The sequence below is a fragment of the Sceloporus undulatus genome, chromosome 4, assembly GCF_019175285.1.
Source record: "Sceloporus undulatus isolate JIND9_A2432 ecotype Alabama chromosome 4, SceUnd_v1.1, whole genome shotgun sequence".
NCBI classification, from domain to species: domain Eukaryota; kingdom Metazoa; phylum Chordata; class Lepidosauria; order Squamata; family Phrynosomatidae; genus Sceloporus; species Sceloporus undulatus.
In genome coordinates this window covers 71,421,324-71,443,855 of record NC_056525.1, presented here as the reverse complement: position 1 = coordinate 71,443,855, position 22,532 = coordinate 71,421,324, and the positions used below count along the sequence as shown (strand labels likewise).

The following is a 22,532-nucleotide window of genomic DNA, read 5'->3' as shown; positions in this document are numbered from 1 at the left end:
ATAATAATAATAATAATAATAATAATAATAATAATAATAATAATAATAATAATAATTTGTATTTATATTTTCCGTCTCTCCCTGCAGATCAAGGCGGGATTACAACAGTAAAAACAACAGTTACAAGATTAAAACTACAATGTAATATAAAATACACTTAATAAAACAATATAACCATTACCAATACAATGTACCGATTAAATCATCATTTAAAATACATATCATATGCTAGAAAAGCAGAATATCTGCCATAACTCTTGGGAGTATAACTATGGATTCTTGCTGTAGTGTGACTATGGCATCTGTCACTGGTAGGCCAAATCACTGTTAATGATACATGCATAAGACAGTGCCAGAAGCTCATCAATGATACCAGTTTTGCACCTCCTCACTAGGCCAGCCCAATGTGTAGGCTTCCTGAAAACAGAACAAATTGGTGTTATCTGTTTTTGCCACACACATAAAAAAAAAACACTTCTTTAAGACGTAACAAAAATGACCCCCATGAGGTTTCTGTTAACCTCATGTAGCAATAATGACTAAAATCTTACTTTAGTCCTTTACAAGGCTGAAGACCTTGTGGCTCCCCGGCCACTAACCAGGTTAGCAAGTGCAGTGATGGCAAACCTCTGGCACACGTGCCAGAGGTGGCACTCAGAGCCCTCTCTGTGGGCACATGTGCCGTCGCCCTAGCACAGAATTTGCCAGAATTTTACTAGAAACCCAGAGGGACACGGCACTTTGTAATAAATAAGTGGGTTTTGGGTTGCAGTTTGGGCACTTGGCCTCCAAAAGGTTCACCATCACTGGCTTATGGGAACTAGAGTCCAACACCTGGAGAACCACAAGTCACCTAGCCTTGATATAGGCAGTAAGTCCTTGGACATGGTAGGGGGGGGGAAACTCGCTGACTGTACAAGTCCAAGGATATCAAAAATCTATTAATCTGCCTGCAGTGATCTTGCACATATGGCCTGTGAATGTTGAAGAGTAAATAACTTAAGTCAAGCTAGGCGAACTCATATGAAATCAACTGGCTGTAATTTTTATAGTTCTTACTGGAGAATTCTAGATGCTCTTGTCATAGCTACATTAGATTGAAGGTGGTACCCTTTGCCCACAGAAAGGCTTGTGCAGTGATGTGTGTTGACTGTTCAGTGCTGAAGATCACCTCATGGGTCAGAGCATCACCTCTGGGCAGGATTAAACTGAGCATGATACAGACTTCACTGCAGTTGCACCACAGCAGCCTGGATGCTTGATCTGAGAGCAAAATGAAATCAGCAGCAACACTGCATCTGTCTCTCTTAGTTTATGCCAGAGGTATTTGGCTCACTCCTACTCTTCCCTGATGCAGCCTTATGCTTATAGGATCCATATTATGGCTGGACGAATCCCAGTAGATGCTGAGCGGGAGGCAGTGTCAGCTGAGATGGAAGCTACCTTCATTGAAAACCTCAGATATGCTGCTGACATTCTGGCTCAGGTGTGTGTGTGGTCCCTTGTTAGTAGATTATGCTGCTTCAAGTCAGGTACCTATTCAATGTTAATTCCTTAGGGTACTAAGAGGCCTCTTCCCAAACTACAGCCTGATGGAGCAACAAAAAGCCCATAGCAAGGTGGGGTCATATATGGGCAAGCAACTCCAGGACGGTGGACAACAAGGATGCTGCTTAGTGTTGGGCAGGGACTTGGCACTTGTATATCAAACACTATGGTAGTCATTGATCAGAAATTAGCCAAATGGCTAGTTGTTCTATGTGGTTAGAGCTGAGAGACAAGAGGGAACTGCAAAACTTACCATCAAGTTTAACATGCAAGCCATTGGGCTGCTAGCTTCTGTTTTTTGGTCTGATATTGCAGGAAAATCTGACTGGATTATTGGAGCCTATTAACAGCCGGATTACTGATTCCAAGTACTTCTTGACCACCCCACAGCAAGGTAAGCCAAGGCATAAAGCCTCCCCTTTATAGGCAGCAATAGTCCTTTTATAATACAGGAATGGGGAGGTTTTGGCCTTCCAGGTGTTGATGGGCAACTCTCATCAACTCTAGCCGCCAGAACCAGTGGTTGGGAATGCTGAGAGGTATAGTCTGGCAACATGTATAAGGCCACAAAGGCTGCTCCATTGCTGAAGAATGGGCATTGGAATGTTCAAATGCAAAGAGAATGGAGTTAGCTCCTTTTCCAGTCACAGCCAGACACTTTGTGCTACTGTGAACCTCTATTTCTTCAGCTGTTGCCATTTTGAAGAAGGTGGGACACCCCAGCCTGAAGCTACAGCTGGTAAGTCTCATTTCATGTTTCCCTAAGAAGAATTTGGTCCCGTCCTTTGGGTGCAGCAGCATGCTGAGGTTAGCATTCTTTGGTTGATCCTCTTTCCTTGGTCCAGGGAAGAGGCTGAATTACCAGCCTTTGTACTTGGGGAGAAAGAAGGTAGCAAAATCTCTGTTAATCTCCTCAGGCTTGGTTTAAAGGCTGTAAATAATGTTTGCTCCACAGGATATTTTTCACTGCCAGATCATGGATGGTAACCTGACTCAGAACTTAGAAACATACTTTCCAGTTATTGGTAAGACATTATAGGTGGCATTCAGTTGTTTTTCAGCATTTTAATATTTTTCTACCAGTCTCTGGTTTTTAATTTCCTTTGTCTCTGCTCAAAGTCGTCTTAAAAACTTAGATCCCTTGCAACTTGGCATAATAAAAACATTGATGCTACAATCATAGTGTAGAGATAATGCCCAGGAGAGTAATTAATGAAGCAGGACCTTATGTCCAATCTTTTATTCATTTCTGTGCAGGACACATTCAGATTGCCCAGGTACCAGGACGACATGAGCCTGATAGCCCTGGAGAACTGAACTACCCATACCTGTTCCAGCTGCTAGAGTCAATGGATTACAGTGGCTACATAGGATGCGAGTATAAACCAAAAGGCAAGTTTTTCCTAAGGTCAAGCAAAATGGAGGTAGGGTCTTCCAATGTGGCAATAGGTAGCTCTTACAACATAGAAGCAGAAGATCTTCTGTGGTGTTCATTCCAGAGAGCCAGCAATCCAGGCTCTGCTTCCATGTACTTGACTCTTAGGAGCTTGCAAGAGCCCTGGATTCATGTTTGATGAGTATGCATATTGCTTCTCTTGCAGGAGATACGCTGAAGGGGCTGGGCTGGGCCCATTCATATTGGGAGAGTCATGGTTTGCTGCATGGGGGAAGCTGAAGAGTTAAGCTTTGTAATGTCAAAACAGAAATAAAAGCATCAGAGGTGGATTTGAACAACTGTGGTGGTCTATTACTGGGTATCGCAGAGGGGAAAAGAAAGCTTGGAAAGGCCACTCTTTTGGCACTGACACAATCAACTAAAATGTCACTTTCTTATGTCTCCCTCTGGGTGCACACTCATAGCATAGCATAGCATAGAACACATAGATGTGTTCTCCTAACAAAGTGACATTACTTAAGTGGCTGTTGTTACTTCACTCCAGCCCCAGAATGTATTCCTGAATAGATGCCATTCCTGGCTGCACTTTTCCCTGTGAAAAATGTTCTTTTTCCCCAGCACAACTTCTCTGCTGCCCTCTCACTACAATTGTAGGAGCTGACCCTCCAAAGGAGAGAGAAATTATGTTATCATGCTAAATAATGGTGTTTGCATGCCTTTCTCCTCCTGCTATCAAAGAATGGGAAGTAATTTACTGCAAAGGAATAAAGTCTGGGCTCACCAAATGCAGCTCTATAGTACCACTTAGTGGCTCCAAATAAGATTGCTGAACTTCCTTCTAAGAGACATTTCTAGTATTCATCTGCTTTTTCCTTGCACAATAAACTACCACTTGAACTACTCACAGTCACAGAAAAACATCCCCCAGTCTAGGACTTACTGCTTCATAGTTAAAAGCCCTTATAGTACAGCATAGAACCCAGGGAATATAAACAACAACATGATCCATTTGAGCATGAACCAAATGCATTAGGAAACAAATTAGTTTTTTCCCCCCTAAATGGCTGCTTTAAGAATCTAGCAGTGGCACCATTCACCTTGACAGAGATGTCATTTGGACATTTGTTGGGGAATCTATTCTGCTTTTCCTGTAGGACAAATGTAACATTTTCTGGAGAAATTTGTGACAAAGTATTTTATTATTATAATTAATGATCCATTTTATTTAATATACTGTACATTCACTTCATAGAAAACATTTCCATCATTGTGCAATACCCTCCCACTAAAGCCCATCCAGTGATTTGCTCTAAAAAGGCCTGGCTAAGTCTGCGAATCCAGAAGACTTTCGGCCCTGAATTTCAAGGAGGCATGTCCACCCAAAGACCTCAGTGGGTACTTGGGAAGGTGCCTTTTCCCTTTCAGTCAGGTTGCCATTGCTGTGCACCAGACACAGACCTATTCCTCCTGTGGTTCTATTCAGTACAGTCCGAATCCTTGAAAGTGTTCTGACTTCTTATCCAGCCAGCTGTACCCTCATATCACCCAGTGTTCCTACCACATGAAGTGGTCTTTTCTTTGTTCCAGCCAATTACAACTGCTGGGTCCATGCAGTGTGCTCCAAATGGGAAGATCCAGTCACTACTATAGTAGCCCTGTCCAGAGGTTGAAGCAAGCTGTGTTTATGACAGATTCCAGATGGTGGTATGTAGACACAAGTTGTGGCAAGGGGCTCTCATTGTTCTGGGGTTGTACTGGGAAAGACTCCCGAAAAACCACTGTCAGACTCTGCCAAACAAACAAACAATCAATCAGTACAGCTGCCAGCAATCTGTCCACATGCTGACCAACAGTGTTCTTACCAACTCCCCATAAGATTGCTTTCCAATCGCAATTAGGTTATGGCAATCTGCAGGCCAACACCCATTGTCATCAACATCATGATATCAGTAGAGTACCAAAGACTGAACCACTGTAATACACAGGAGCAGTACATCAACCCCAAAGCAGAACATGAGCAACCTCTTGCTTACACTCAGCCCCAGGGAGCAGAAATTTCTCTGAGTCAACAGGGCTCCAACATGGCAGTCATCTTTCCCCTTAAATTACCAAAGGAAAGGTTCTCACCGTTTTTCCTGAATGAGAATCAAGAAATACAAGCACAAAACAATCCGTAAATTTCTGGTTCAGAACGACCTGCATAGAAAGAGTAAAGGGCTGCATCAGAAAAGTATCCATCACATTACTGTGCTGAGCAAAAACAACACAGCAATGTTACCTACTCACTGAGAGGATCAGATGCCTTTGCAAGGGTGAGGGCTAGGAAGGAAAACACTACAATGGGAAAGCAATGGTCGGGAGCAATGACTAGAAAGACACAATCCCACCCCCCAAAAAGCCCTGGATCAAAGCTTTCTGAGTGAGGAAAAATCCTCATTTCAAAGAGCTGCATGTGACACACACCCTCCCCCCACAAATAACTTGCCAAAGGATGCTGGCACTGACAAATGGAAATGCCAAACCTGGCCAGGTGGGATGAACACAGATCATTCTTGATTAACCCATGCCAAATTGATTGGAAAGCACAGCTCAGCAGGTCATAGTTCTAGAAGAGTCTTACCAAATACTGAGTGCCAGAATCAGCATTCTGAAAATGGCGGCAGCTCTGGGGGAAACGACTCAGTAACACCTTGATAAGACTCTGGTACCAAGAGACTGTCATAGTGAGGAAGCAGCTCTGTTGAGGGAGAAAGGGAAGAAGTTAAGGAGATGGAGTCCCTTGTAGCATATGATACCTGGACATGAGAATATTCCACAACAGGTTTATCTGAGCATGTGCCCCTACTGCCTTTTGCAGGCCACTGAATATCTGCTGAATGTCAGATGTGCATGTGAATCTAGGTGCACATACATATTCACATGTCCTGACTCAGCTCAGCCACTCACCAACTGGGGGTCAATGTCAGAAATGGATTTCTTGTGCACTGCATCCAGCAATTCTTCCAGCTCACCAATGGAGAGTTTGCCCAGCTTCAGTTTGTCAGAGGCAAGGGGCTCAAGCAGGAAGAGCCGCTTCCAGAGGTTGTCTCGGCGGCAGTGACACTTGGCAAGCTGCACCATGTTAGTCAGCTGTCTCTGGGCAGCAGCCACCTCTGAGGCAAGCAATGGGAACAGTGGAGATGTATAGAAGAGCCCAGGGCCCACTTTGACTTGGGGGCCACCTGCATAAAACTCGCCACTGTCCTCCACTTCCTCCCAGGGCTCCATTATTTCTTTGCGCTGCCAGCCACCCTCTGCTGTCTCCCAGGCTCCACGTCCCAGAACCGGTTCCAGTGCCTCCCGCTGCAGGCGTGGCAGCTTCTTGAAGCGTCGCATGTCTACAGTGAGTCGTGGGAACAGCTCCCGTTGGCTTGTCATGATCACGTAGAAGTGTAACCTGGGAAGAAGTGGACAGTAGCCACTGCAGCTCATGTCCCCCCCAGATAAAGCCAACTTAATAATTAAGTCTCTTCTGCCCTTGCAACATCTAAACCAAAACCTGTTCTCCACTTTTGCTCACATGCAGACACTTTGTTACAATAATCCTATGGGCCTCCATACCTGTCAGCCCAGCATAGACTGTTATGCTGCTCCTAGGTGCATACGTCTTGACCCGGTAACTCTGTACTGTCTCTGTTACCTTATTTGCTACAGTATTTGTTTAAAAAGCAAACATAGTCCAATCTTTTACCACTCCCTGAACAGGGATGCTCCTGCTTGCAACTTTACCTGTCTTTACTCTTACCGTAGCATGAGTCTGTCTGCCTCATTCTGCTCCTCAAAGGGTGGAGCACTGTGACATACAAGCATGGACACATCAAAGTCATCATGGTGACGTAACCCTTCTGAATCCTTATAGGAACCTGAGCTGTAAGCAGAGAATGGTGTCAGAGATTCTCTATGGAATAAATGAGTGCTAAGGGAAGAAAGCAGGCTCAACCTATTTGACCACTACCTGGCCTGCAGCCAAGTGGGTTTGTACCACAGCAGATATGTCAGTTGAACTAAACATATAAAGACATTGTTGACTCTTGTAAGTAAATGAGCCCGGCAACTGTAGTGTTTTGTCCGTGATTTGACATTCCTATCTAATTGTAGTGTGCTTCTGGCAGTGTCAGAAACACATCACAAATGCACTATATAATTTGGTTACACACAAAATAAAAAGAAGGGAATCATATGCATACTTGGTATAATTGTACCATTGGAATAAAAAAATTGAAAGGGAAGGCATAAGAGGGCTACAGGACTGGGATTCAATGATATGCCACAAATCTGAAAATCCTTCCGTCAGATTTGTTGTTGTATGCCTTTGAGTTGTTTCCAATTTATGGTGTCTCTAAGTCCAACCTATTGTGGGATTTCTTGGCAAGATTTGTTCATAGGGAGTTTGCCTTTGCTTTCCTGAGACTATGTAACTTGCTACTCAGTGGGTTTCCAGGGCTGATAATGGCCATTTTATGTATCTCAACACAAAACAATTAGTGGATACTGCTGTTTTAACTTGTTTTATATGATGTTTTTAATTTGTTGCTTTAACTTTTAGATTGTATGCCATAGGCAGGCTTTTATATTCTTGATTTTACTTGGTTTTGTACAGCGCCGTGTAGATTTACGGCGCTTTATAAACAAAGCTAATAATAATAATAATAATAATAATAATAATAATAATAATAATAATAAAACTGTGTACTGCAGCATTGTTGTCCCCATCCTGTACCATCTGTGTAGCATAATCAAATTTACATGTGTTTTTTCCTGTGTAATTGTATGTTGTTTTGCTAAATACATACCTGTATTGTAAAGGAGCCCTGGTGGCGCAGTGGTTAAATGCCTGTACTGCAGCCATTCACTCAAAACCACAAGGTTGCGAGTTCAAGACCAGCAAAAGGGCCCAAGCTCGACTCAGGCTTGCATCCTTCCGAGATCGCTAAAATGAGTACCCAGAATGTTGGGGGCAAATTAGCTTACTTGCTAATTAGCTTACTTGCTGTTCACCGCTATGATCTTTGGAATAGCGGTATATAAATAAAACAAATTAATTATTATTATGTAGAGAAGGGGTAACAGATATTTTACAAGGGTACAGATCTTTGCTAGACTGACAAGAAGAAGCTACATGTTCTGACTTGTTAAAGAGCAAATCTGGGAATTCTGTGGGTGTTGTATAATAAGGTTTGGGCAGTGAAGGGTTACAACAAGAATTGTGGCTTATCTATGTGAGAGCCAAAGCTAGTAACAGCCTCAATGGGCCGTCTTAATTCTTTGAATCAAGAATTTATGATTGCTCTATATGCAGGTAAAAGCTGACCTTACTTGGGCCAGAACCAATAGGGGTAAAGAAGATGACAAACTATATTTCTTTTTAGGTTGATAAAGCATCCTGTGGGTATCCGATTCACACAGAAGTAATAAAGAAATATTAAGAGAGACAAGATGAGGCAGAATGTGTGGAGGTAAACACAATAGTTCTAGGTAATCTGAAAGTCAAGTTGCTCACATGAGATTCTTAAAAGGATCAGTGTAATACTGTGTTAGAAAAATCAAACAAAGCCAGGATAGTTTTTTGTGGGTTTTTCGGGCTATGAGGCCAGTTCTAGAAGAGTTTATTCCTGACATTTTGCAAACAGCTTTGGCTGGCATCTTCAGAGAATGCTGGAATGGAAGAGTGGGGTATATATATTGTTGGTTGAGAGATGGTTTGCATGTTAATCTGTATATTGTCCTGATGTTGAATGGCAAGGCCTACAGGATGTCCATTTACTTAACGATCCATTGTCTGCTGCGAATCACCTTCATCCTAGGTTGTTTTCATTTGCATTTGCTGGGTCCTGATTTTGGTGTTTTTCACAACTGGTAGCTAAACTTTGTTTACTTTTCTCTTGTGGTCCACCAAACGCAGTGTTCAAACATGAATCAAGGAACACGAGAGACACTGCAGACTGGGTCAGCCAGAAAAATCAGCTGTAGCAGAACATGTTATAAACCATCCTGGGCATAAAATGCTGTTTGAAAACACTGAAATTCTGGACCATGCCAACAACTATTAAGTCAGAATGCACAGAGAAACCATAGAAATCCATAAACACCTGGACAATTTCAACAGGAAAGAAAAAAACTCTTAAAGTAAACAAAGTTTGGCTACTAGTCCTGAAAAACACCAAAACCAGGACCCAGCAAATGCAAATGAAAACCATCCAGGGTGAGGGGGATTTGCAGCAGACAATGGATCATTAAGTAAATGGACAACTTGTAGGACAGTGGTTTTGAATCTTTGGGCCTCCAGATGTTTTGGACTTCAATTCCCAGAAGTCCCAGTCAGTATGTTCATTGTTCAGGAATTCTGGGAGTTGAGGTCTCAAAACTAGAGGACCAAAGGTTGAGAAGCACTGAAAGCAACAGGCCAATACACAGATTAACATGCAAATCACCTCCTCTCAAACAACAGTATATATGGCCCACTCTCTTTCATACCAGCATTCTCTGAAGATGCCAGCCACAGCTGCTGGTGAAATGTCAGGAATAAACTCTTCTAGAACATGACCTTGTAGCCTGAAAAACCCACAAAAAACTATGAATGCCGGCTGTGAAAGCCTTCGACTTCAAACCCAGGATCATTCACTAAGAGATTAATATTTTATCCCTCTCAGTGCCTGAACTGTTTGCGGCAGTAACACATAGTGCTAGGATAGACCTTGGTTTCTTTGGGCTAGTACTGACACAACATACAAGATTTGATAGGTAAAATGTAGCCAGGGACTGAAACTAAAACCACATTAAAATAATTTATGCAATTTTTAAATATATACTTGAATTACAAGATTTATTTCTTGAAGAAAACAGTTCATTTGTAGCTCTTTATAATTCTATATCTCAATTAAATTCTTTATATCTAACTAATAAGATTGTATGTACAGCGCTGTGTAAATTTACAGCGCTTCATAAATAAAGGTTAATAATAATAATAATAAATCTTTTCAAACATTCTCATTCTTTCTCTCTCTCTTCCATCTTAACTTTGTGGAAGCCTTTATAACAGATAATTGTTACAATTCAACAAGATGGTTTTGTTTTATTATGTATTGTTGTATATATATGTGTGTACTTGTGTATTTTGTACCTTGACTGTGGTTTAAATGTTTAACTGTTTTGTTTATTAAATAAATAAATAACAAAATAAAATAATTTATGCAATTTACAATAACTGCTCTCAGTTCTGAAGTGCTATACAAAAGAAACTAGACCTGAACAGTTATGAGTGTAAAACCTTTTCTATGCTGACTACATCTGCCTCAACAGGTTTCTTATTCAGTTGCATGAAGAAAGGTAATTAAAACTATGGTCCATTTGCAATAATTCAAAATTAAGGAGAGTCAGTGAGGACTATGACTCTGGAGATCAGGATTCAAATCTCCACTCAAGCATGAAAACCTACTGGCTGACTTTGGGCAAGTCATAGTCTCTCAGCCTCAGATGATGGCAATGGCAACCCCTCTCTGAAAAACCTGCCAAGAAAACCCTATGATAGGTTCACCTTAGGATTGCCATGTTGTTTGCATTTGGAGGCAAACAACAACAAAACACATAAAACTTTGTCCTTGCCAATTAATCCAGGAAAAACACAAGTTATGACTTTAGACTGAAATAAGGACCCATGTGATATTTAAGGTCGGTGCAGCACTTAACATTAGTTGCAAGTTAAATAATCCCTCCACCTCAAGACCAGAAAGGTTCTAAACTTGACTACCTTTTGATTAATGAAGGTGGAAAGGTAGTTGACAGCATGTTGAGGTTTTGGAGTTCACAACTGTGGATAACTGTTACTAGAACTTCAGCATCTCATGATTTCCAGAAATCACTCACCTATTCCAGATGGACACTAGAGCATATTCATTTGGCTCGGGCCCAGGGGTCCCCTTCTTGCCATCAGTGCTAGTTCCTGGCCTGGCCATGCGTAATGGCTTCATATGGTAGGTGCTAGCATGGTCAGTTATATAGTTGTACAGATGATGGGCCATGATAGTATTGGTAGGCAAGGCCAGGGCACCTGTTGAGGGAAGAGGCAGCATACTATTTTCTCCTGTTTTCTGTAGGTCATGGGAGGGAAACTAGCCAAGATTCAGGAGTTACACACACTCTCAATGACTTTGGATGGCTCCTTCCCCATTTCCCTCTGCAATCTTGGGGAAAGGGGCAAGGAATTCTGTCATGTATTAAGGACAGGAGAGACTTTTTAAAAGCCAGGATATAAACAGTTCTGATTTAGTTCCTGTTTTTTAAAAAGCCTCTCCTTGGTCTAAAATTGCCCTGGAGGGGGTATGGTTCCACTGGCCCCCATGTTACTTAGAGTAAAAAAATTAAAAATGACAGCAGGGGGCACGCTGGGAGCCTCTTAAATGGTCTTGGAGGCCGTATTTCTTCACCCTTTCTATATGCCATAAGACTACAGGACTGTGTGGGAATTTCTATGATCAGACATGGAAGCCTATTTGCTCTTTGGAGGAGAGGAGAAGAGATTGAGGGAGAGGGAGACTATTGTTTGTTACAATCAATGAACATATAATTCTTTGTTCCTCTAATCACTGTTCTGACTTTTGTTTTTGACTAATTAAGCAAGCTTATTGTTTTATGTTTATTTTCCTTTTTGCCAGATTTTATGCTTTTTATGTCTTCCCTTAAAACCTTTTGCTTGTTTAAGTGCCACTTACTTTAATTAGCTCTGACATTAAACCCACAGCCTCCTCTCAGCCAGCATTTAGCTAATAGTCTTTAGAATGTTTTATTATGAGAGCCGGATGATGAGATTGAGGCAAGATGTATAGATCTTTTATGATTCTAACATATTCTGTGGTTTTGTAACTTTGTACACTTACCAATCTGGTATGACATATATGACAAAGAAGTGGCTACCTTGGGATTTGGAATCACAGTAAAGCCCAATTCTTTACTGTCAATTTGTTGTTATTAGCTCTTGGTGACAGAGAACTGTCTTGTGGGTTTGCTTCTGTAACTCTGAAGTGCCATACACACCAATAATGCCATTCTAAAAATATGGTCAGGGTGCTTGTGTTTCATCACAGGACAGGCCAAGATGAACCCATAGCCCATAACTTTTAAAAAATAATTCCCCAAATACCCCAAGAGTCCTCACCTTGGAAGATATGATTACGGCCAAACTTGGGGATGTCAGGATGCTGGGCAATGAAGTCTTCCAGGAAACTGGTGAGATGATAACCTTGCCTCAGTGCCATGTGGGATCCAAGCAGGTACTGGTGCACAACACGTAGGTGGAAGTCATAGCTGAATGAGTGCACATGCATGAGATCACGTACTTTGTCGCACTCTTCTGTGAAGAGCATGGAAAGCTAAGGACAAAGGGGAGAAGAGCTGGAGTGATGATCTAGCAATGCTAAAATGATGTTCTATGATGTTGGAAGGAGGTAGTCAGGAAGGTAAGAAAAACGGGTCATGACAGAAGGAGCGTGATTGCATATTCACTCTTATTACTGACATTCAGCCTAAGTAGGCATGTCAATGCTATATAAAAAACGAAAGTCCTTCAGCAGTAAAAAGCTTGGGCAGCAGTCCCTAGGCACTGAGCCTTAATGCTGAAGATTTGATCTTGTGGTCTTTCATTCAGTTTTCAATAGAAAGCATCATACCTTACCTGGCATAGTCCTCATCAAAGTAGTTCTCGTGCTGTTGGTAAGTGCCTATTGTGCCTCCTCCAAGAATAGGCAAAAATGGGCTCACAAAATCAACGGGCGAATTTTGGTTTGAAAACAGGACTTAAACCCAAACACCAACTTACTCGGCATCATAAATCAAATAATCCAGGGGAAACTGGGATGCTAATATCTTGTAGACCTGTCTCAGGAAAAATAAATAAACCCAAGAAATGAGCTCTTTCTCTTCCTAAGGGCTTAACCTGGGGGGGGGGCATTGTGGCTGTGAGAAATGGAATAAACATCATACATACGTGACATGATTCATAAAACCAATGAGTGTATAAGCTAAGATGGCTCCTTTCCAGTATGAGTATCACTCCTGGGAGGCCTCTGGGTTTACATACAGTATATGACTTTAGAGATTACCATTTAATATACAGTACAAACATAAAATGTTTTAACCAGTCAGAAGGGAACTGACAGAAGACACTTAAAACTAACATAGTAACTAGTAGAAGACATTTAAAACTGAAGTGGTGAAATTGTACATTTGTTTGTTATTCTCTATATGTCTAAACCATCCTCTAAAGAACTTGCAGCCGATTTACATGAGGGTGCTCTGTGAATGAAGAGAAAAAGGAATGTAGGAGGTGCTGTCTCAGTTTAATTTGGGAAGGAAATGCTGTTGGTGGCATATGCCCACATGAGAACAAACAGAAGGAATCTAGATTTTGCTTTTCACAAGGTGATAAAGTTATGAAAAAGAGAAATGGGTGTTTGTAAACAGATTCAATTAATGCCATTCACAAAATTACAAAAAGGAGCACAGAGGTTTCACACAGTGACAATGATATTGCCAAATGCAAACTTTTTTAAAAAAAATCCAATGAATGTTTTTTATCCATTTCATAGGAATTCCAGATTTTCTTTTCTTTTTTCTCTTTTCTTCCCCCCCCCCCCCTTTCCTTTTTATAAAGGAAAGAACAATGTTTTAAGTTCTTGAAACTGGAATGATAAATTTGAAAATTCATCAGCACCCCCTAAACGTTCAGAAAAGGAGGGTATTGAAGAAACTGAGTATACAGCATTTAAGTAGCTTCTTCACATTCTTCAATAATTCCCCATTCACCCCTGTGGATCCTAGCCCACAATTCCACCACCTGCCAATATCCCATGAGTGTCATTCCTCCTCATCTTTTGCTGCTAGAATTTTACTGTTGCAATTAAGACAGAATATTTCAACCCAGCATGAGTTTCCATGTGATTAACTTCTGCTGACAGACTGCCTCATGAATGAAAATGCAATTGCCTGCATTAAATAATCTATCATTTACTGTTTATTCCATTTCCAGTGAAGTTGCTGCATTTAGTTTTTTCAGTTGCAGGATACTGGTTTTTGACTTGCAACTGAATAAAGGCTGATCTAAAGATTAGGCTTCAGTTTGAATCACTACTGTCTCCAGAGCATTTTTAGTTCTAGAATCCTCAAGGTATCGTTGGAAGTCTTAAAAGTTTGCACAAGGAGAAGGCTAACTGATTCTGCATTTAAGGAGTAATGACACTCAAGAATATTAGTTTTCCGTGTTGCTTTCCACCCAGTGTCATGTACTGGCTTCTCCATAGTGCAGTCAAGAGACTGAATAGACCACACATAATCAAAACACTGAACAAACCCCAAAACAAGATGAGGTGCTCTCTTCGGTCCAAAACTCCATCTAGTGGGACAATAAAGGCTGCCTGTAGCTCAATAATCCCAGAAAGTTGCTGAGCATAAGTTACAGCCTACTTCAGGAATCAAGATACACTACAAATATATTGTTTCAAAAGCAAAGTACTGTTTCAGGTGAAAAGGTTACCACATACTAAATTGCAGAGGAAAGTATAGACTGGCATTTCCAATCTTCACATACACACTACAGTAAAGGAAGCTTCCAGCCAAAAATAGTAAGATTGCTTTGTTCTTCTGGAGAAGACTGCGCCTTCTGTTATTCAGCAATTTCACAGGCCATGTCCAAGGCCTGAAAGGCTGAAGAAGACTTTCAAGATGAAGTATAAACAAGACACTGGTGATTATAATTTCCCTCTTTCTCAAGACAAGCAGGGATGGGAACTGTCCAGATGTTATCGGACTGCAACTCCTGTTAATTCTACCCAGTACAGCCAATTGGTAAGGAATGCTATGAGCCATAGTCCAATACCATCTGGATGGACACGTAATGCTACCTCAACACAAAGCAAACTGACATGATGAGTATAATTTTGATGCTATCTTGATCGATAGTCAATGGAACACCTGGCCTCATCAAGTCTTAAAACCTAGGTCCAAAACACATTGCAGAAATAATCCAGTTTGAGACCACTTTAACTGCTTTGGGTTAGTGCTAGGGAATCCTGGGAATTGTAGTTTATTGTGGCACCAGAGCTCTCTGACAGTGAAGGCTAAATGTCTCCCAAAACAGTCCCCAGAATTCCCTAGCATTGAGCCTGGGCAGTGAAGATGGATTATTTCTGCAGTAGGTTTTGGATCTCAGCCACTACTTCCTTCAGGCCTTCTTCCATATTTATTTCAACAGCATCTATAGCCACTTGAGGACAAGTCAGAACACTGCAATTTTACCTGTGAATTGACAGTCTGGCCCATGGGGAGTCTTGAGCACTCCAGTGCATATTGCTTTACGCAGAAATAGCAGCCCTAAACAGAAGAACAACAGTTGAAATCCTGGATCCCATCTTTTCCCCAGTACTGCCCCACTTTTCTGCAAGCACCAAAATTCATTATTGCACAACACAGCTAGTTTAAAGGTTGTATCACTACCTCCAGCTGAACTGAATAATCTCATCTTGCACTTTTCCCTCTAGGCTGTAACTAGTGCTCAGTTACAGTTGACCATATTATTACATTCCTCTGATGCATGCAAACCCACAAATCTACAAAAAATCTACAGTGGCTATTCCCACTTAAGCATATGGACTGTATCTGGTCTGGTCTGCTCTGGTAGCACAGCAGGAAAGCATGGCAGAAGACAGTTTCCACTTACCTGAAAAGCCAGCTCCATCAACACAATGCCCCCAGGCAGAGCTCTTTGCAAATGGTATGTGGTGACAGGAGGGCTGGTGGTCTGGAAGAGAAAAATATGCACTGTTACAGTGTAGGAACAGAATTCCGATATGAAAGAGTCCATTTAGAAATACTTAAGAAATGTGTTCCATCCCTCTCTCAAACTGCCCATCCTCCTTCCCAAACAGTCAATAGAACAAAACAGAAGTTTATTGTTAAAAGTTAAAAGCCATCACAATATATAATAGATCCAAACAGTAAATACAAAAACAGTATAAAAAAATCAAGGCACAAAAACCACAAATAAAACAACATAGTAAAATTAGTAAGAGAGGCCCATCAACAAAAAACAATAATACATCATTAATGATAAAATAACAGAAACATAAAACTAGAATGGTTCTAGCCGTCATTCCGATCGAGAAAACTGATTCTAATCTTGCTATCACCTAAACCAAATTTTGCTACCATAGAAGTAATAAATACATTATTGCTGGCCAAAAGGACACAAATCGGAAAGGGAATGTAAAATACATTCAAGACACCTTTGTCTAGGAGATATATACAGAGGACAATGTAAAAGGTAATGTTCGATATTCTCCACTTCCCTGGTTTTTCAGATACATAACCTTAGATGGACAGGAGTGTCATTATATCTGCCCATCATACATTGGTACCTTAGAGCTGTAAATGCTTTTCTAGTAGGGGCCAGAGTAAGATTAATAAAGTAATGCTCTAACCCAAACAATGTCTTGTACAATGGGTACCAAAAAGAAAAAGAAGAGTTCGAGAGTGAATGAAGATCAGCCCATTTGGAAGCAAGATGAATTTTCTCTATAATCAGTTGCTTGAATCTACGGGTGGCATAATTTGGGAGTCCACATTAATATCATAGCTCTGCAATATTGTTCTAACTATAGATATCCAGGAGCTTGGAGAGTTAACAGATATTTGTTCTAAAAAACAATTTTTGGAGAGCCTGGAATCACTAATGGATAACAACTTGAGTCAGTAGAAGGCAAGAGTGGTATGTGTACCAGGTTGAAGAGTAGTTTGGCCTGTTGCTGCTCTCAGAAAAGAGACAGGGGGTACACTAAGGGACAGCCAACAGGGATCTTAAAAATAAGTTCTGAACAGTTTCTAAATTTGAGACACTGTCAATATATCAGGGATGGAGAACTTTTGGCCCTCCAAATATACTGAATTACAGATAATACCACTTTACTATTGGTTGTGCAGGCTGAGATTTTGAAAATCCAGAACATCTGGAGGGCCAAAAATTCCTCATACCTGATAAATTATCTATGCCACCAAATTTTCATCTCTCTTTCTATTTCAACCCAAAGCAGAGTTGCTCACCTTTGGACTCCCATCAGCCTTTGGCTTGGTATATGAGAAGGAGCTGCGCCCTTCATTGCCCATTGCTGCCAGAGCTCTGATTCGGCTGGTGCTGCTGAAAATCAGAGGGGGGGGGGGGGAGAGAGGGGAATCAAAAATGTCCTATATCCACATCATGATGCATGAAGCATTAAGCAGACTTGAGCAGATTCCTCACAGCATCTTCTTTGGAAAAAGTCAACAAAGCTGTCAGGTATTTCCCAAACATCTTTTTGAAGCCATACTCTCCAGGAGATCCTTATGTAAAAAAGCAGGTCTATGCCATGCTCTCTGCTAATGCTCCCTAAATTCCCTGTGCCCATAATCCTAGGCCACCATCAGCCTACTAATTCCCACTAACCTCCGGGTGGGTGAAGTTGGGCGCACCTGCACCAGAATGAAGCCCATGCTTTGCAGGTACTGGATATATTGTTGTAGGAAAGTGTGACACAACTCCAGGAGCCAGGCCTCATCTTTGGCCCTACATGGCAGTCCCTCTGCAGAATCGCAACTGTGGCTGCGGTCTCTACTGGATGCTGTGGAATCATTTGAACGATGCCGCTTCTAAATGGTAAGTGAGTAATAAGAAGTCATGAGAAACTGCTTTAGAGAGACATATGGGCGTTTGTTTTGCATGACACCCAAGGACATAATTTTTGATGACTAGGTAGTAGAAAGGAATGGGCTTATCCAGCCAATATTACTCCTATATCTTTCACCTAGTTCAACCAACAAGTTCTAACCAACTGGTGGAGAGACTCAATTGAGCAGAGAAAGGCTGCTTATTTGCCTCCTCTTGGGAGAAAAGAAAATGGAAGAAACACGTAGTGGTATTATAAAGACTCTTTCTCTGCTTCCTGCACTTCACCTTCCCCTCTGGCTTGCTCTGTTGATCAGCCTGAATCTGCTGTCGGAAAGTGGGATCAAAGAGTAGAGGTGTGGCACAGTAATGGACCAGGCGTGATGACTGCTTCAGAGTTTCCAAATCTGCAAGCTGCAAACACACATTAAAGAGGTAATCACCATATATTGTAGTACCCTTCACATACCTCTAGACCTCTTCCAAACAGCTACACATTATCCAAGAGAATCACTGCCAGCTATGAAGAACATTAAGAAAATCAAAAGGGAGCTGCTATAGACACAATCACTGCAAGGGCAGTCACCAAATGTTTTGCTCAGTGAGTGCCACATATTCTATTAAACAACATTCTTGCTCCAATGCTAAGGAACATTTTATTACTCATCCAAGTCTAGATAGTCCTATCACATGAGCATACATGTTAGAACATTTGGGGCACTATATGTCACATTCATCATTTACTGCATGCACAGCTTTAATGAACAGCTATTTACATAGGATGCATCAAAAATAACTTGAAGGCACACAACAGCAATAACCATTTGGCAAGGTCACTTGTGACCAAAGACCAATTTCACCTGAACATCTCATGAATCACAAAGTAGTGTGTTGATTGAACTAACCCCCTACTTTATCTGCACTGCAGTTTCCATGATATTACGGTCTCTTTCTGGAGCTGCTGAGTTCAAGGGATTCACAGCAGAAATGCATAATACACAACTCCACACAACACTTATCATCTGCTAACAGTTACAGAGGAATGAGGAAAGAGGGAATGTGTGAAGAACATTCATAAGGTATGAACTATAAAGTGTACCAACTTGTCCTGAAGAAAAATTAGTTTATGCTCCTTATCAAGTGCATACTTCTCACTGGGGTGAAAGTAGTAGGAGATGACATAATTTTCAGATGGTTATTTACTAGACCCTACAGGTCTTCTGGTTCCTACAGTTTAGAATTAAAAGTCTTCTTAGGGAAGAAACTTGCTTTACCTATGTCTTTCTGTTATCTCTAAGAACAAGGTCATCCATAGCTTGCAGAACTGGTACATATCTCTCAAATCTAAGCAGTGCCCATAATCTTGGCTCCACTCACCCCCACCAACTCACACTGATTGGCATGTTGGACTGCGCAGACCGTTGTTGCCATGTCACGAAGAGGTTCTCAATCTTCATCTGTTTCTCCAGCTCTGTGAAACAGGAGTAGGAGCTGAGGACAGCAGGTCCAGAGCCTTCCTCAACCAGAACCTCCTTTTTGGATGAGCTTTCTCTGCTGAAAAGCTTATCAGGGCTAGAGATTCAATTTCTCTAATATGTCTGTATTCTATGCCACCCCACCCATAGTGTACCACTTACACCAAGTGCAACAATTACTCTCCAGATACTGCCAACTCAGGCTTAGCTGACAGTGACACAAGTTGCAATCCAACCAAATCTGGAGGACCAAAATTGTCCACTCTTGTTTTGCAGTCAATCACTTGTCATGATATCCCCAAAATATCAGTAATCCTGCTCCATCTCATGGCTGCAAGCTTTCTCCCTTAGTCCTGTCCTTCAGCTTACCTTTCCTCTCCATGTTCTTGATCTCTAGGAACTGAGCTCCATGTTGGGCCACACGGTCAAGTGCACCCAGCTCAAGGCTGTGAAAGATAGGCCTATTGATTGAGACATCACGAAGAGCTTCATCAAAGGGCACCATGTCAGGAGGGAAGTGGAGAGGTTGCATGATGCGAGTAGAACCACTTAGTCGACCTTGCTCCTTGCTAGGGGGAACACTAGAGCTCCGGATCAGGGTATCCACCTCCAGAGTGGAATTCAGGAAGGGATTTTGCTCCTAGACACAGAGACACCCAGTGAGTATCACTTATAGCCACAGAACTGACATGAGAATTCACAGAAATCAAAGTTACCTGTTTGCTATCTTCATGCCATGGAGTGTCCATGTAACAGTAGTGGTGGAAGAGTCCAAGCTTCTGGTTCAGCAGGCAGTGAATCACATGGGAACGGGCATTTTGCCACTGCAGTAAGCGAGTGAGAGAGCTGCTCAGGGCACTGCCCAGGTCCACAGACCAATTGTAGGTGTAGAGCACCAGCTGAAAGGGAAAGGGAGAGTAGTAAGCCCAACACATGTAGGTTTTTGGCCCAGCCTGCAAAAGCTTCCAGGTACTAACCAAGTTCAGAGATTTTGCAAGGGCCAGGCATTAAACTGGACGGACCATTTCTTGATCAAAGTGAGACTGAAGGCTACCACCCACATCCCCCTCAGGGGTGGAGGACCTACTAGAATGGCCCGCTCTCAAAGGCTGATGTTAAGTTCCAGGAAGCCCTAGAGGGTTGGGAAGGTTGAAGCCTTGATTGATACCAGGAATGACAACCTTACCAAAGCCATAGACACTATCGCTCCCAAGTGTCCTTTCCAGTCCACTTCAAATAAGAAACCATGGTACACTCAAGATCTTCGTAAAATGAAGCGGACTGCGCAATGACTAGAGCACTGCTGGCAGAAACACCAACTTTTATCTGATAAGACAGATAAGACTTCCTGAAGTCCTATGGAGTGGCAATGGATACAGCAAAGAACTCTTTCTATGCTGTATGCACTGCATCTGCAAGGTCTCGTCCAGCAGAGTTGTTCAGGGTGGTTAAAGCACTAACTACACTGCCTTCCACCCTGAACCTGCTTTTGGAACCAACTAAAACCTGCTGTGATGCATTTAATTACTTTTTCACAGATAAAATCTCTATGATAAGAGCTGATCTGGACGTGGGCATTAAAACAGAGACAGTAAGAGAGGTGTCCAGTGACTCTGTGGACTATGTCAAACTGGATCACTTTGAGTTTGTAAATACCAATGAAGCAGACAAGCTTCTTGGAAGTGGAAGCAGGACAACATGCTCCCTCGATCCCTGCCCATCATGGTTGACTGCCCAGGGAAGTGATGCAGTGAAGAAACTACTACGATCTATAATTAATGCATCCTTTAGGGAGGGTAAATTTCCAGACCAACTAAAATAAGCGGTGGTCAAATCACTTTTGAAAAAATCCTCCCTAGATCTCTTGGTAAGAAATAATTACAGACCGATCTCTCTTTTACCATTCTTGGGCAAGATGATCGAGAGGGCAATTGCTCTCCAACTCCAAGTTGTCTTGGAGGAAGCCGATTATCTGGACCCATTTCATACTGGCTTCAGGGTAGGATACTGAGTTGCCTTGGTTGCCTTAGTCAATGATCTCCGTCTAGGCATCGACAGGGGAAGTGTGATCCTGTTGGTGCTCTTGGACATCTCAGCAGCATTCGATACCATAGACCATGATATCCTTCTGAAATGTCTGAGGGAGTTAGGGAGCCACTCCAGTGGGTCCATTCCTACCTCTCAGGCGGATTCCAGATGGTGATGCTGGGGGACAGCTGCTTTTCTAAAAGAGAGCTGACATCTGTCATCCCTCAGGGCGCCATCCTGTCCCCCATGCTGTTTAACATTTACATGAAGCCGTTGGGCAAGATCATCTGAAGACATGGGGTGTGGTGTTATCAGTATGCTGATGACACCCAAATTTATTTCTCTATGTCTCCGACTGCTGCAGTGACTAAGGATGGCATCTCTCCTCTGGATGCCTGCCTTGAGTCAGTAATGGGTTGGATGAGGGAAAACAAACTCAAGCTAAATCCAGAGAAAACAGAGGTACTTGCGATAGATACCTCAAGTCTGGGGATGGAGATTTGTCAACCAGTCCTGGATGGGGTCACATTTCCCCTAAGGGACGAAGTTCGCAGTTTGGGAGTACTCCTGGACTCGTCGCTACAATTGTCATCTCAAGTGGATGCGACGGCCAGGAGTGCTTGGTACCAACTTTGGTTGATATGCCAACTGCGTCTCTACTTGGAGCAAAAGGACCTTGAAGCAGTGGTACATGCACTGGTAATCTCTCGTTTAGATTTCTGTAATGCGCTCTACATGGGGCTACCTCTGTACCAAGTTCGGAAGCTTCAACAGGTTCAAAATGCAGCAGCCAGATTGGTCACCAGAACACCTAGGTCTGACCATTTAACACCAGTATTAAAATCTCTTCATTGGCTGCAGATTACCTTCCGGGTGCAGTACAAAGTGTTGGTCATTACCTTTAAAGGCCTACATGGCTTGGGCCCAAGTTACTTGAGGGAACACTTCTCCCTACACAATCCGCCCTGCACTCTCAGAACATATGGGAAGCAACTATTGGAATATGCTAAAACCAGGTTAATAACAATTTCCCATAGAGCGTTTACTGCTGTAGCCCCCAAGCTGTGGAACGACTTGCCAGAGGAGATCCGTTTTATTACCACCTTAGATGCCTTTAATAAAGCACTTAAGACAGATCTCTTCCGGCAAGCCTATCCACCCAATCTGTTACAAGAGAGTTAGAAATACTCCACCTCTGTTTGTAACGATATGTATTTTAAATGATGATTTAGTCAAATACATTGTATTGGTAATGGTATATTGTTTTATTGAGTTATTTTATATGACATTGTAGTTTTAATCTTGTAAATGTTGTTTCTATTGTTGTAATCCTGCCTCGATCCACAGGGAGAGGCAGGAAATT

The 22,532-nt window shown here is 42.0% G+C and overlaps 2 protein-coding genes across 14 annotated transcripts in view; one reads left to right on the top strand and one right to left on the bottom strand.

The window, feature by feature from the left end:
- The window catches only part of HYI (hydroxypyruvate isomerase (putative)), a 46,123-nt gene extending 42,844 nt beyond the window's left edge, over window positions 1-3,279 (top strand). For 2 of the 3 annotated variants that reach the window (XM_042463023.1, XM_042463020.1), the window contains 6 exons: window positions 1,372-1,486; window positions 1,864-1,942; window positions 2,238-2,287; window positions 2,504-2,573; window positions 2,806-2,940; window positions 3,150-3,279. In XM_042463023.1, coding sequence (XP_042318957.1) covers window positions 1,372-1,486; window positions 1,864-1,942; window positions 2,238-2,287; window positions 2,504-2,573; window positions 2,806-2,940; window positions 3,150-3,223 — 523 coding nt within the window. In that variant the 3' untranslated portion in view covers window positions 3,224-3,279. The remainder of the gene's footprint in view (window positions 1-1,371; window positions 1,487-1,863; window positions 1,943-2,237; window positions 2,288-2,503; window positions 2,574-2,805; window positions 2,941-3,149) is intronic. The other variant, XM_042463022.1, reaches the window with a different exon arrangement.
- An 845-nt stretch (window positions 3,280-4,124) lies between these two features.
- The window catches only part of SZT2 (SZT2 subunit of KICSTOR complex), a 109,409-nt gene continuing 91,001 nt past the window's right edge, over window positions 4,125-22,532 (bottom strand). For 5 of the 11 annotated variants that reach the window (XM_042463011.1, XM_042463015.1, XM_042463014.1 and 2 more), the window contains 15 exons: window positions 19,858-20,040; window positions 19,511-19,781; window positions 19,058-19,137; window positions 17,955-18,080; window positions 17,448-17,650; window positions 17,069-17,162; window positions 15,690-15,770; window positions 15,269-15,343; window positions 12,135-12,348; window positions 10,847-11,030; window positions 6,729-6,851; window positions 5,891-6,380; window positions 5,565-5,681; window positions 5,072-5,140; window positions 4,125-4,732 (listed from right to left, as the gene is read on the bottom strand). In XM_042463011.1, coding sequence (XP_042318945.1) covers window positions 4,589-4,732; window positions 5,072-5,140; window positions 5,565-5,681; window positions 5,891-6,380; window positions 6,729-6,851; window positions 10,847-11,030; window positions 12,135-12,348; window positions 15,269-15,343; window positions 15,690-15,770; window positions 17,069-17,162; window positions 17,448-17,650; window positions 17,955-18,080; window positions 19,058-19,137; window positions 19,511-19,781; window positions 19,858-20,040 — 2,454 coding nt within the window. In that variant the 3' untranslated portion in view covers window positions 4,125-4,588. The other 6 variants (XM_042463013.1, XM_042463019.1, XR_006103497.1 and 3 more) reach the window with 5 other exon arrangements.